Below are 15,601 nucleotides of genomic sequence, written 5' to 3'. Positions count from 1 at the left end.
TATTTTCATTTTAAAAGTGAGTGCATGTTTAAACTTGGTAAATATTTACCTAGCAATCATCGTCTCTTGAAGTACACAATATCACATGCTGAACATATAGAAGAGAAGTAGTCTCAAGCTTGTAGCTTGAGGTCGCTAAAGATATCCCACAAATCAGGAAAAACTGGAAGATAGGGAATATGCTGAAGTGATTCAGGAAAGGTGCCCTGGTTTTCAGTGGGTGTCAAAGAAAGTTCAAAGGAGAACTGGACCTTGAAGAAAGTCCTGAAGAATGAGTAGAATTTGACTTGAGACTGGGAGCAAGAAGGTGAGTGAAAGAGCAGAATCATTGAAGCAGAGAATGTGGCAAGATTAAGGAAGAACTCATGGGAGATATTACCAGAAAAATAACCATGTATAACTTTGCACTACATTTCAGCAATACTATTTCAATTTCTTTTCCTCTCAAGGTAAGGTCTGTGGAGATATGTTGCCCTCACCTTTGCTGACAGAGACCAACCAGGCCGTAGTTACATTTGTTTCTGATGCAGAAAACAGTGGCAGTGGCTTTGAGCTTTGCTTTACTGCTGTACAGAAGTTGAGAGCAGGTAAGCATTTCAGGTATTCATTCCTTGCTGTCTCTGAATGGGGATGACAAGTAGAAGTACCTTTTTCCATTCCCTGTGTGTTCTCCCTACATCTGCACAGGTTCAGGTTGTGGGAGTGCGGCTGCATTGGTAGAGGAAGGGACAATTCATTCTGCCAATTATCCTCGCTTGTATCCCAGTAATGTCTGGTGTCATTGGTTTATTCATGCTCCAGAGAAACACATTGTAAAGGTAAGCAATTGAGGAATCACTACTTTATAGAAAACGTAGCTATCCTAGGCAGAATTTACTTCATCTGGATTAAGTTAATGTTATGACTACAAGTTCCTTTTTGCCATTTTTTTCCACTCTAAAATGGTTCTGTATGTGGTTTTAAAAAATTCAGTAGTTTAGAAGTATATACAATGATGAAGTTGGAGAATATGCTAAGCAAAATAAGCCAAACCCAAAAACCCAAAAGCCAAATGTTTTCTTGATGTGTGGATGCTAATTCACAATAAGGAGTTGGGGGCACTAGGGGAGAGTAGAGTTACTTTAGATTACATAGAGGGGAGCGAAAGGAGGGGAAGGGCTATGCGGGTAGAAGGACAGTAGAGTGAAACAGACATTATTACCTCAGGTACATAGATGACTACATGACCAATGTGATCCTACAATATGTACAATCAGAAAAATGAGAAATTATACTCCATTTATGTATGACTTACACAATGAATAAATGCATTCTACTGCCATGTATAACTAATTAGGACAAACTTTTTAAAAAGTGTATACAATGAAAAATAAGGCTCTTTTTCATCAGACTCTTGTACTACTCTTGGAGGAAAACAGTTTTTGCAGGATCTCTAGGGGAGGTATTCTGCGCATAGGCACTTAAGTTGCTTGGCAATACTTTGTTCACTGAATATTATCTCAAAGCAACTTTCCAAATGAATCTACAGAGTTCTTTTTAAAAACTACAGAAAATTGTGTGATGTTACCTGACTTATTAAATCAATTCCCTATTAGCAGAGGTTTGAGTTTCTAGTTGTTGTCCATACCAGCAAACCTGTCATGAATAACCCTATGTCAATATCTTTGGACACATGCAGGTTAATTTGCAGAAATGGACTTGCTGGGTCAAGGGGTTTACCCATTTAAACCTGGTAGTCATTGCCAAATTGCCGTCCAAAGAGACTGCAATTGTTTATACCTCTATCAGTCACGTTTAGAGAACAACAAAGCCTTTAAATGTTAAGAGAGAAACTTGTTAAATATTCTCTTCTTGACCACTTTTCCGGTTGTGTTTATAATTTGTACAGTTGACATTTGAAGACTTTAAAGTTCAGTTTAACCAAAACTGTATATATGATGCTGTTGTGATTTATGATGATACTGAAGAAATACATGAATTAGGTAGGTAACATTCCATTCTTTAAACTCAATTTGAGAAGCGTCAGACTCACCAGGGTGATTCTGGCATTGGCTGGCTTCTTTAGGTACCAAGAAGTAGGGTGGGAGTGTGGATTTCTTACACTTGACGCTGTGAAACTCACATGCCATGAAACTTTACCTTTAAGACCTATGAACCATCAGCTGACTCACTAGTAAAAATTTTTAATAGAAACATGCAAAACGTGGAGAATATTTCAGAATATTTGAATGGTTAAAAGGAAGTGCCCAGAGAAAGGAGAAAATGGTAACAAGGAATAAATTTGGGGCATCTGCAGAAGGTAAAAATTTTAAGCTTCCTTCTTTTTGTACTAATTTCTTCTGCTGCTGATATTTTCATTTTTGTGTCCAAGAAAAGTAACCAAAAACTATAATTTCCACTTGGGTCTTAATTTTATTACCAATTTCAACTTAAAATATACTTTCAGTTATAACTTTATATACTGCATATGAAGAATGAACTTTTATTTGTCCTTCAGTCAGGAGGTAGTGAATTAGAGATCAGAAATATAAATGGGCTGCTATAAACATTGATGTGGCTGTGTTACTGTAGTTTGTTGATTTCAAGTCATTTGGGTATAAACTGAGGAGTGGGTAAATGGGCTCAAGAATATTTACTTGAACTTTAAGAGCAGGTAAACGGGAGCACAGTCCTATGGTGCAACAGAAAAGTACTGGCAGTATGAGGGTTGGGTAAAGCAGGTTTCTGGTGTTGCCTGCTTACATAAAGAATTACCTGTCTGTTGGGAAGAAGGAATACATTTGCTTGGGTGGTTTCGTTGTTTATCCAGCTCCTATTGCCCATCAATTAATAATTGAGGTATATTGGAAATCAGATGTCTTCATCCCATAGAGTTTTTCTAAGATAACAATTATGATATATTGTTACTGTGAAAACTAATTTTTAATTTTCACTAATATGTATGGGTATGCCTACAAACCAAAGTTGGAGAAAACCAAAGTTGCTGATGAAAATAATTGAATGATATTTTGCCTGCTGTGTTCTGATTTTTAAATTTTTTATATCTATAAATCACATTTCCCAAAAAATTTTACTGCTAAACTTTGTGGAATCTTGAAACTCACTCCAATATTCAGTTTTGGTAACATGATGGTCATGTATTTTAAAAGTGATGGTGAAAATAATTTCCAAGGCTTCAAGATTAGATTCACCTTTTTGCTTTCAGGCAAGTATAATCACCTGTGTAATAGGAACTATTGCTGATGAAAGTGCTTGTAGGGAAGGTAACTTGCTGTGTTTATCCAAATGTAGGGTGCTTAAATCACTGTAGGAGAAGAATAAAAATGCAGAGTCCTCGGTCCACCCCTAGAGATTTAGATTCTATAGACCTGGGGTGGAGCCCAGATATCTATGCCTTAGCTATCACCTCCTGTAATGCTCAAGAAACTGCATCCACTAGAACATTTCAAAAGGTGCCAAGCACAATATGTGAAAAGCAGAGAATTCAGATTAGAAAATGTAGTTCAGAAATGAGGTTGATTCCATTTTGAAATTTAAGAGCCTTTTGAAAAACTAATGGGTTTCTTGGTACTTTGGAAGATAAAGTTTAATTTACCTAGACAAAAGGAATATCTTATGCAAAAACCTTAATAAAGGAGAATCAATGACTTACAAGAAAACTACATAGAGTTTGAAGGAATTATAGAAAAGACATTACACCATGAGTACCACAGTGGTGGGACAGCTAGCTAACGTCTATTGATCACTTGCTTCATACCAAGCAGAGACAGCATTTCACACACATCTCCCATTTATTTCTCTTTACCAACTTCGAAGATAATATACACTGCTCTCCTTGCACAGACCAAAGAACTGAGGCTTAGAAAAGTTAAATGACTTTCTCAGAGTTGAGAAAAAATGAAGCTGTAATTCAAACCTTGGACTCCCAGGTTCCAGAGTTATATGGAAAATTGAGAAGATGGGTGAATTTATATGCAAGGAGAGTAGTGAGAAAGTCATTGCAAGAATTTTTTCTAGAGGTATTGCTTGACTATACATGTTATGGAGAGAGGGTTTATAAAGAAAGAAAAGTTCAGCTTGATTTTTCAGGGTTCTAGTTCAAATGGCTATGTGGAGGGTAGAGTCATTAAATGATGCAGGGACACAAGAACAAGGCCCTGTTGATTGTTAAAATCAACCGGTTCTATTCATGACATGTGGATGTTTAGAATCTTGTAGGAAATTCTAATGAAGATATCTGGTTATTCTAGGTCAAGAATTCAGGGAAAATATCTATACTGAAGAGAGAAATTCAGATATCTTTATGTAGATGAATAAAAATAGAATATGAACAGTACCTTGTAGAATAAACTCTCAGGTTGGGGAAAAAAAAGATTTTGAAAAGACTGAAATTAAGGAGATGACTTTAAATATTTCAAGAGTAATATGGCGTCAAGGAAGGAAAAAGTGCTTAAAAGAGCCAGATGCAGGGATATTAAGAGATAAACAAGAAATCATATCTGTGCAACTTGGCATCTGGCATATAAATGGTAGTGAGGTCTATAGCAGCGTGGTTTTGTGACTGATCAGGGTAACAAGGTCAGTTAGTGAAGCTACTTAGAATACTTTCAATTAAAAATAATTTTTCTCTCTAGACTCCTTAAACAAAAATGGACTGACAACACCTCTCAAAACCCATGCTATATCTACCGTAAAGTCTATTCCATATGGTGAGTTGGCCATGGTACTATCTGTTTACTCTATTTCTTTGTTAACTAGATAATCTATTTAGTAAATCTTCATCTTTCATTTGAAATAATGCCACAGTGAAAAAAACAGTTTTATATTTAAGTCCTTGAAACTTCTAGAATCCTGTTTGAATTTACATATAGACTCAAACATAGAAGGAAAAAGAAATAAGGTTTATGTTAGGGAAAAAGTGGTACAGATATTGATTCATGGTCCTCAGCTACTCCTATACAAGCTTAATATTTAAAATGGTTTCCTGAACTGTGCACAGTGGTTCCCACCTGTAATCCCAGTGACTGGGGAGGCTGAGGCAAGAGGATAACAAGTTCAAAGCCAGCCTCAGCAATTTAGTGAGGACCTAAGCAACTTAGTGAGAACTTATCTCAAAATCAAAAGGGCTGGAGATGTGGCTCAGTGGTTAAGCACCTCTGGTGTCAATCGCTGGTACAATAATAATAATGGCAATAATGACTTCCTGAGCTTGTATTTAATGAGTATACTTTGTAGACCAAAGAGGGAAACAAACCTCCATGTGTATATGTATTCTAAACTCACACTGGCATTTTATTTTATTTATTTATTTATTTTTTTAGTTGTAGGACACACTACCTTTATTTTTTATTTTTTTTTAAATTTTTATTGTAAACAAATGGGATACATGTTGTTTCTCTGTTTGTACATGGCGTAAAGGCGTACCATTTGTGTAATCATAAATTTACATAGAGTAATGTTGTTTGATTCATTCTGTTATTTTTTCCCTTCCCCCCACCCCTCCCACCCCTCTTTTCCCTCTATACAGTCCTTCCTTCCTCCATACTTGCCCCCCTCCCTAACCCTAACTCTAACCCTAATACTAACCCTTCACTCCCCCCATTATGTGTCCTCATCCACTTATTAGTGATATCATTCGACCTTTGGTTTTTTGAGATTGGCTTATCTCACTTAGCATGATATTATCCAGCTTCATCCATTTGCCTGCAAATGCCATAATTTTATCATTCTTTATGGCTGAGTAATATTCCATTGTATATATATACCACAGTTTCTTTATCCACTCATCAATTGAAGGGCATCTAGGTTGGTTCCACAGTCTGGCTATTGTGAATTGAGCAGCTATGAACATTGATGTGGTTGCATCTCTGTAGTATGCTGATTTTAAGACCTTTGGGTATAGGCCAAGGAGTGGGATAGCTGGGTCAAATGGTGGGTCCATTCCAAGTTTTCTAAGGAATCTCCACACTGCTTTCCAGAGTGGCTGCACTAATTTGCAGCCCCACCAGCAATGTATGAGTGTACCTTTCTCCCCACATCCTCGCCAACACCTGTTGTTGCTAGTATTCTTGATAATTGCCATTCTAATTGGGGTGAGATGGAATCTTAGGGTGGTTTTGATTTGCATTTCTCTTATTACTAGAGATGTTGAACATTTTTCCATATGTTTCTTGATTGCTTGTACATCTTCTTCTGTGAAGTGTCTATTCATTTCCTTAGCCCATTTGGGGATTGGGTTATTTGAATTCTTGGAGTAGAGTTTTTTGAGTTCTTTATATATTCTGGAGATTAGTGCTCTATCTGAAGTATGATTGGCAAAGATATTCTCCCACTCTGTAGGCTCTTTCTTCACGTTGCTGATAGTTTCCTTTGCTGAGAGAAAGCTTTTTAGTTTGAATCTATCCCAGTTATTGATTCTTGCTTTTATTTCTTGTGCTATGGGAGTCCTGTTAAGGAAGTCTGATCCTAGGCCAACATGTTGAAGATCTGGACCTACTTTCTCTTCTCTAAGATGCAGGGTCTCTGGTCTGATTCCGAGGTCCTTAATCCATTTTGAGTTGAGTTTTGTGCAGGGTGAGAGATAGGGGTTTAGTTTCATTCTGTTGTGTATGGATTTCCAGTTTTCCCAGCACCATTTGTTGAAGAGGCTATCTTTTCTCCATTGCATATTCTTGGCACCTTTCTCTAGTATGAGAAAATTGTATTTATTTGGGTTTGTGTCCATGTCCTCTATTCTGTACCATTGATCTACCTTTCTATTTTGGTACCAATACCATGCCGTTTTTGTTACTATTGCTTTGTAGTAGAGTTGAAGATCTAGTATTGCAATACCCCATGTTTCACTCTTCCTACTAAGGATTGCTTTAGCTATTCTTCGTTTCTTATTCTTCCAGATGAATTTCATAATTGCTTGCTCTATTTCTGTAAGGTACATCATTGAGATTTTAATAGGAATTGCATTGAATTTGTATAGCACTTTAGGTAGTATGGCCATTTTGACAATATTAATTATTCCTATCCAAGAATATGGAAGATCTTTCCATCTTCTAAGGTGTTCTTTAATTTCTTCTTTAGTGTTGTATAGTTCTCATTGTAGAGGTCTTTCACCTCTTTTGTGAGATTGATTCCCAAGTATTTTATTTTCTTCGATGCTATTGTGAATGGGGTAGTTTTCCTAATTTCTCTTTCTGAAGATTCATCACTTATGTATAAAAATGCATTTGATTTATGAGCAGTGATCTTGTAACCTGCTACATTACTGATTTCACTTATGAGTTCTAAGAGTTTTCTGGTGGAATTTCCAGGTTCCTCTAAATATATAATCATGTCATCAGCAAACAGGGATAGTTTGAGTTCTTCTTTTCCAACTCGTATCCCTTTAATTTCTTTGGTTTGTCTAATTGCTCTGGCTAGAGTCTAAAGAACGATGTTGAATAGAAGTGGTGAAAGAGGGCATCCCTGCCTTGTTCCAGTTTTTAGGGGGAATGCTTTCAGTTTTTCACCATTTTAGAATGATATTAGCCATGGGCTTAGCATAAATGGCCTTTACAATGTTAAGGAATGTTCCCATTATCCCTATTTTTTCTAGTATTTTGAGCATGAAGGGGTACTGTATTTTATCAAATGCTTTTTCTGCATCTATTGAAATAATCATGTGATTCTTGACTTTAAGTCTACTGATATGGTGAATTACATTTATTGATTTCCTGATGTTGAACCAACCGTGCATCCCTGGGATGAAACCCACTTGATCATGGTGCACTATCTTTTTAATATGTTTTTGTATGCAATTTGCTAAAATTTTGTTGAGAATTTTTGCGTCAATGTTCATTAAGGATATTGGTCTGAAATTTTCTTTCCTTGATGAGTCTCTGTCTGGTTTAGGTATCAGTGTGATATTGGCTTCATAGAATGAGTTTGGGAGGGTTCCCTCCTCTTCTATTTTATGGAATACTTTGAGAAGTATTGGAATGAGCTGTTCTTTAAAGGTTTTGTAGAACTCGGCTGAGAACCCATCTGGTCCCGGACTTTTCTTTGTTGGTAGGCTTTTGATGACTTCTTCTATTTCAGTACTTGAACTTGGTCTATTTAAATTGTGTATGTCCTCCCCGTTCAGTTTAGGCAATTCATATGTCTCTAGAAACCTGTTGATGTCTTCGAGGTTTTCTGTTGTGTTGGATTATAGATTTTCAAAATAGCTTCTAATTATGTTTTGTATTTCAATCGTGTCTGTTGTGATATTTCCTTGTTCATTCCGAATTTTAGTGATTTGGGTTTTCTCTCGTCTTCTCTTTGTTAGTGTGGCTAAAGGTTTATCAATTTTGTTTATTTTTTGGAAGAACCAACTATTTATTTTGTCAATTTTTTGTATTGTTTCTTTTGTTTCAATTTCATTGATTTCAGCTCTGAGTTTAACTATTTCCTGTCTTCTACTACTTTTGGTGCTGGTCTGCTCTTCTTTTTCTAGGGCTTTGAGCTGTAGTATTAGGTCGTTTATTTGTTGAGTTTTACTTCTTTTATTAAATGTGCTCCATGAAATAAATTTCCCTCTAAGTACTGCTTTCATAGTGTCCCAGAGATTTTGATATGATGTTTCTTTGTTCTCATTTACCTCTAAGAATTTTTTAATTTCCTTCCTAATATCTTCTGTTATCCATTCATCAAATAATAGCATATTGTCTAATCTCCAGATGTTGGGATAGTTTCTGTGTTTTACTCTTTCATTTATTTCTAACTTCAATCCATTATGATCTGATAGAATACAAGGTAGTGTCTCTATCTTCTTGTATTTGCTAACATTAGCTTTAATATATGGTCATAATATATGGTCTATTTTAGAGAAGGATCCATGTGCTGCTGAGAAGAAAGTGTATTCGCTCTTGGTTGAATGGTATATTCTATAAATGTCCGTTAAGTCTAAATTATTGATTGTGTTATTGAGATCTATGGTTTCTTTGTTCAATTTTTGTCTGGAAGATCTGTCCAGTGGTGAGAGAGGCATGTTAAAATCACCTAGTATTATTGTGTTATGGTCTATTTGGTTTCTGAAATTGAGAAGGATTTGTTTGACATACATGGATGAGCCACTGTGTGGGGCATAGATGTTTATGATTGTTATGTCTTGCTGATTTATGCTTCCCTTAAGCAGTATGAAATGTCCTTCTTTATCCCTTCTGACTAACTTTGGCTTGAAGTCCACATTATCTGAAATGAGGATGGATACTCCAGCTTTTTTGCTGAGTCCATGTGCATGGTATGTTTTTCCCCATCCTTTCACCTTTAGTCTATGGGTATCTTTTTCTATGAGGTGAGTCTCTTCCAGGCAGCATATTGTTGGATCTTTCTTTTTAAACCAATCTGCCAGTCTATGTTTTTTGATTGATGAATTCAGGCCATTAACATTGAGGGTTATTATTGAGATATGATTTGGTTTCCCGGTCATTTGGTTCATTTTTTAAATTTTATTTATTTATTTGTTTGACACAACTTGGTTCCTTCTTTATTTGACAATTCCTTTAGGATAATTCCTCCCTTTGCTGATTTGCTTCTTTGTTTTTCATCTCTTCCTCATGGAATATTTTGCTGAGAATGTTCTGTAATGCTGCCTTTCTTTTTGTAAATTCTTTTAGCTTTTGTTTATCATGGAAGGATTTTATTTCATCGTCAAATTTGAAGGTAAGTTTTGCTGGGTATAAGATTCTTGGTTGGCATCCATTTTCTTTCAGTGCTTGAAAAATATTGTTCCAGGCCCTTCTAGCTTTTAGGGTCTGGATTGAAAAATCTGCTGATATCCATATTGGTTTCCCCCTGAATGTAATTTGGTTCTTTTCTCTCACAGCCTTTAAAATTCTGTCTTTATTTTGTATGTTACGTATTTTCATTATAATGTGCCTTGGTGTGGGTCTGTTGTAATTTTGTGTATTTGGAGTCCTATAAGCCTCTTGAACTTGGTTTTCCATTTCATTCTTCAGATTTGGGAAATTTTCTGATATTACTTCATTGAATAGATTGTTCATTCCTTTGGTTTGTTTCTCTAGGCCTTCCTCAATCCCAATAATCCTTAAATTTGGCCTTTTCATGATATCCCATAGTTCTTGTAGATTCTGTTCATGATTTCTTACCATCTTCTCTGTTTGTTCAACTTTGTTTTCAAGGTTAAATATTTTGTCTTCAATGTCTGAGGTTCTGTCTTCCAGGTGTTCTATCCTACTGGATATGCTTTTTATGGAGTTCTTAATTTGGTTTATTGTTTCCTTCATGTCAAGGATTCCTGTTTGTTTTTTTTTCAATATCTCTCTTTATTGAAATGATATTTTGCTTCCTGTATTTGCTCTTTTAATTGTCGATTAGTGCGATCATTCAATGCCTGCATTTGCTCTTTCATCTCATTGTTTGCTTCCCTGATCATTTTAATTATGTACATTCTGAACTCCTTTTCTGTCATTTCTTCTGCCATGCTGTCATTGGGTTTTATTGATGTAACATCTAGATTTGTTTGCAGCATTTTCTTTCCTTGTTTTCTCATATTGTTCAGGTATCAGTGGACCACTGAGATATTACAGATTTCCTCTATTGACTTACAATATCCCTGAAGATTTCTATATATATCTCCTCTTAGCCTTCAGTAGGCTGAAGTCTTGGAGGAAGTTGATAATGCGGTGCTCCAGAAGGAAGCTGCCTCTCTAGGAGTGTTGGCCTTCAGGTGGGGTATATTCCCTGCTAGTGGGCAGAGGTGCCTCCACTTGTTGACCAATGGTCATCCAAAGGGGAACTAGGCTGCGGGCTGAGGCAAGGCCTGTTTGGGCATGAGTCTCTGGTTTTACCGTCCTTGTGGGGAAACCTCACCCAGCAGGGAAGACTCACCCGGTGGGGAGGTCTTGCTGGTCAGTTTCCTCCTAGAGGGTCACCTCAATTTACAGCTACCGCCTGGGCTGGGCTGCCTTCCTCTGCAAAGTTCCCAGGTGCCCGGCCCCACCTCCTGTGCCTGGGAGCCTCACCCTTCGCAGATGAATCTCCTTAGGCTGCCCCTCCTCAGAGAATCTGCCCGCAGTCTTGGAACCTTCGCTCCACCCCTAAGCGTGTCTCTGTGGGGCTCTTCCACCAAGAAGCCTCTTAGATCCTGGGACCCTGCTCTGCACCTAATCGCCTGGCTATGTGGCCCCTCCTCTGAGCAGCCACGTGGGGCCCCGTACAATCGCTCTGAGTCCCAGAGACCCGCCACAGGCCTCTTCCTCCAGACAGTCGCCCAGTATTCCGGTGCGGTCACTAGGAGTCCAAGCAACTCACTGCGTGCCTCCTCCTCCCACCAACCACCCGTAGCCTGGGGCAATCAATCACTCTGAGTCGAAATGACCCTCCCCGTTCCTCCTCCTCCTCCAGGTAACCCCCTGGGTGTTCAGGAGCGGTCACTCTGAGTGGCTCTGAATCCGCGTGACCCGCTGCACGCGTCCTGTGGGCAACTGCCCGGAGCTCTGGTGCGGCCACTCGAGACCAAGTGACCCACCGCGCTCCTCCTCCAGGCAGCCCCCCTGTGTTTAGGAGTGGTCGCTTTAAGTCCAAACAACTCACTAGTTGCCTCCTCCTCTGAGCAGCCGCCTGGAGCTCTAATGCAGTCACTGCGAGTCCAAACGACCCGCTGCACTCCTCCTCCTCCTCCTCCTCCTCCTCCTCCGGGCAGGCCCCGGTGTTCAGAAGTGGTCTGAGTTCAAACAGCTCGCCACGCAGCTCCTCCTCTGGCAACCGCCTGTAGCTCTGGTGCAGTCATTCCGAATCCAAGCGGCCGCTCTCCTCCTCCTCCTCTTCAGGGCAGGCCCCGGTGTTCAGAAGCAGTCGCTCTTAAGTCCAAACAGCTCGCCGCGCAGCTCCTCCTCTGGCAACCTTCTGCAGCTCCGGTACAGTCACTCCGAATCCATGCGGCCACGCTCCTCCTCCTCCTCCTCAGGGCAGGCCCCGGTGTTCTGAGTCCACACAGCTCTCCTTGCCGCTCCTCCCCCAGGCAGCCACCGGAGCCCCAGTGGTTGCTCCGAGTCCCAGCGCTGTGCTGAGCGGCCTCCTCTATGACGCTACCAGTTGTCCGAGTTCACTGCTCCAGCGGGAGGAGGGGCGTCTCACAGGCAGCTCCACTCCACAAAGTTCCCTGCATTCCGGGACCACCGTCCCATCCGGGACGTCTCCCCAACGGGAGAGACCCACCCGGCTGCTTCGAGTTGGTCCCAAGTCTCTCAATATCTCCTCTTTTGAATCCTGAGTCCTGGAGCAACATGAAATGCAGCCACCCTCTAGGCCGCCATCTTGAAAACTCCCCCACACTGGCATTTTAAACTTCCTTATGCTCTGAAGTATCTGGTTAAATAGTATAATCTTTCGTTATTTTGCATGCATGTATTGAATATATTCTAGTCAATGGACTATCTAACAGAAAGTTGCACAGGAATTATAAAAGAATTGTCTGCTTTTTACTGGGGATTCAGAAATGGCTTCATGGAGAAGATAACATTTGAACTGAGTTCCAGTGTTCCAGAAGAGAGATCAGCATTTAGATGTCTGAACAAATCTGACATGTTAAGGATCAGTAAATAGCTTCATACAGTGAGAACAAGAGGCAAAACAGGGACACAGAATGAAGACCTGCACATGCTCTACTTAACAAGCCAGAAATTTTCTTAGTAGACTGTAAGTTCCAGAGGAACTTTGCTCTATTCACTGGTATACCACCAGTGTCTAGAACGGTGCCTGGCAGAAAGCAAGCACTGAGTAGTTAACTTTTTAAATGAATGAATAAATGCTTTTATGTCTAAAATCCTGACTGCCTAGCAGAGTTGGCTAAGCAGGCTTTTAAAATCAGACTCCTCGGAGATGGGTCTTGGGAGTTAGTATCTTTATAAATCTCAGCTGGCATTTGAGAATTACTGCTATTGGCTATAGCAAGCCAATAGGAGGAGTGTGTTCTTAATGATAGTTGTTTGTGACGAGCTGTTGATCTCCTCTTCTTTCCTGTAGATATCTGTGGCATCCCTCCATTTAGTCCCCAGTGGCTTTCCAGAAGAATCGCCGGGGGCGAGGAAGCCTGCCCCCACTGTTGGCCATGGCAGGTGGGTTTGAAGTTTCTAGGTGATCACCAGTGTGGAGGTGCCATCATCAGTCCAATCTGGATCCTTACTGCAGCCCACTGTGTACAATCGTGAGTGAAACTGGTGTTTTACGAATCTATTTAACACGCGTATTTATAGGAAATGCCTAGGATACAGTACGATTGTCTAACTTCTAAGATCATCCAGACTAATTTTAAAGCAGGAATCTTCCTTTAAGTGTTTTCTCTGCATAGTCTTGTAGCTTCTATTTAAATAATGTCAGTAAGGAAAAGTTAGTCCAATCTTGAAATTTTTTTTATCCCATTTATATAGGTCTAATTATTACGTTGAGCCAAAACCTGCTTCCCATCACAGTATCTATTGGTCTAAACTTAGCTCCAGAAAACAAAAATTCTTATTTCTTTATTTGCATACTGATCCTTTCTGTATTTGAAGGCTTTTCTTGTGTTCTGCTTTAGTTTAATCTTTAAGCTAAGAACTCAGATTTATTATTGGTAATAATTCCAGATGCCTTCCCATACAGTACACCTTTCCCTGGGCTGGTTTAGGATTATTCCTCTTTAATTGGCTCATATCGGCAAGGGCGTGATCACTGGATTACTAGTGAGCTATGAGCTATTCTGTGATATGAAAGACTGTATATAAAATACATGTAGTTTAAAGAATAATTGTTAAATATATACTTGTCCCACCATTCCATTTAGGAAAGATTTTTGTACTTAACTCTCAAGACCCCTTAGCTTCTCTCCCAAAAGGTAAATGTTATGCTAAATTTGCTAAGTTTTGTATTCATAGTACCTATGCTCTTTTTAAAAAATGTCTTCAAAATTGTTTTTAACATGTCTGTGTTCCTAAAACGGTATATCGTTTGGGGGTTTTGTTTTGATCCTATGTGCCAAAATTTATAATCTTCATGATTTATTTTTATACTTACCCTATGTTTACATAAATCAAGCTCTCATATTCTATGTGAATATACATAACTGGTTTGCTTTGGCTAATTAAATCAATCACTTGTGGGTAGTTCTGAATACCAGTATTGAAAATCTCCCCATATGGGTCCACTGTGCAGCCAGGATCGGGAACTTCCGTCTTTCTGGCCTGATCTTGACCACTCCTCTGCTTGCTCACAGTGGGCCAGGTCCCCTGGCATTTTGGATACTCAAACATGCTGACCTTGTTCATGCTTTAAGGTCTGGATAGTTGTTTTTCTCTCTGCTATTTAGATACCACATTATGTTTGTCAAGAATCCTTAGGTTCCTCTTGGCTTTAGGTTTCTCAGACTTTCCTTGTTTTTGATAACCTTGAGGAGTATTCATTTGGTATTTTTCATAATGTTCCTCAACTGTGTTTGATATTTTTATCATGGTTTTATTGGGGTACTGGGGTTTTGAGAGGAAGACCACAAAGTAACATACCAAGGGTACCTGCTATCAACAGAACTTATCATTGATGTTAACTTCAGTCATGTAACTAAGGAAATATTCTTCTCCACTATAAAATTACATTTTCTCCCTCCCCATACTTATTTGGAAGCAAGTCACTAAAAGTAGCCCAGCTTAGGTGGTGTACAGTAAGCTTCAACCTTTTGAGCAGGGAGTATTTAAATCATTTAAGATTCTGCATCAGAGTTCTCTTTTTTCTCTACTTACTAAATCTTATTTAAATTGCTCTGAACTCAGGGATATCTATTTTAAATACCACATATTTTGTTGCTCAGATTGTTCTGGACCTGGCCACTGTGAGCTCTTTCAAGTCGATTTATCCCTCTGGCATGCTCCTATCCTTTTGTAACACTACAGTGTACTCCAGGCTCATCGTATATGTTCCCTGCTCTGTCCTAGAACCCTCCATTTCTCCAAGGAGCCTTACTTCGTGTTATTGGAGAGTGATATGGGAAATCATGATTTAGGCACTAGATATATTAGGTACCACTAGGATTTTGTTGCTTCTCAGTTCTCTCAGTTTGCAGAGCTAGAAAATAGAGGGATGTCTACTACCACAAGTTACAAACTATTTAACCATCTGTGTTTATGTTATGCTAACCTGGAATAGGCTAACTATGAGTTCATGTTTACAACTTCAGCATCACATGGGATTTCCCCTAAGCCTACTCTGTTAGAGAAGCCCATTTTATAGTAATTTTCTCAAAATGCACTTTGTGGTACCTTGGAAAAGAATCCTCAATAGTAGCTGATTAGTGAAACAACATATTGGAAAAGATAAGTACTAGAATAGAGGCCAGGGACATAGAAGAATCTTTAAGTAGATTCCCTTATCAAATAGTCTATTCTTGAATTTGTGTGCAGGAATGTAACACCTTGCCACAAAATAAAGAACATTGCAAAATGATCCTTCTCAAGGTAGACATTCAACTTAATGAATGACTTCAGAGCAAATAAACCATGATCTCTCCTACGAATTTCTGAGCCATTTAAGTCGATCACAAAGCGTTTGTATGGAATGTCATTAGTGACTTCTTGATTTCTTACCAAGAAAAATCTAAAAT

The 15,601-nt window shown here is 38.9% G+C and overlaps 1 protein-coding gene across 1 annotated transcript in view; it reads left to right on the top strand.

The window, feature by feature from the left end:
* OVCH1 (ovochymase 1) overlaps positions 1-15,601 on the top strand; it is a gene marked incomplete at its 3' end in the record, with an annotated part of 58,333 nt that overhangs the window by 17,543 nt on the left and 25,189 nt on the right. Inside the window, 6 exon segments of the mRNA XM_079139887.1 lie at positions 450-587; positions 688-818; positions 1,889-1,982; positions 3,041-3,238; positions 4,635-4,709; positions 13,000-13,180. Coding sequence (XP_078996013.1) covers positions 450-587; positions 688-818; positions 1,889-1,982; positions 3,041-3,238; positions 4,635-4,709; positions 13,000-13,180 — 817 coding nt within the window.

Source organism: Sciurus vulgaris, assembly GCF_902686455.1.
Source record: "Sciurus vulgaris genome assembly, chromosome: 5".
Taxonomy (NCBI): domain Eukaryota; kingdom Metazoa; phylum Chordata; class Mammalia; order Rodentia; family Sciuridae; genus Sciurus; species Sciurus vulgaris.
The sequence above is the reverse complement of the archived record's forward strand: the minus strand, read 5'-3'. Positions and strand labels throughout refer to the sequence as shown.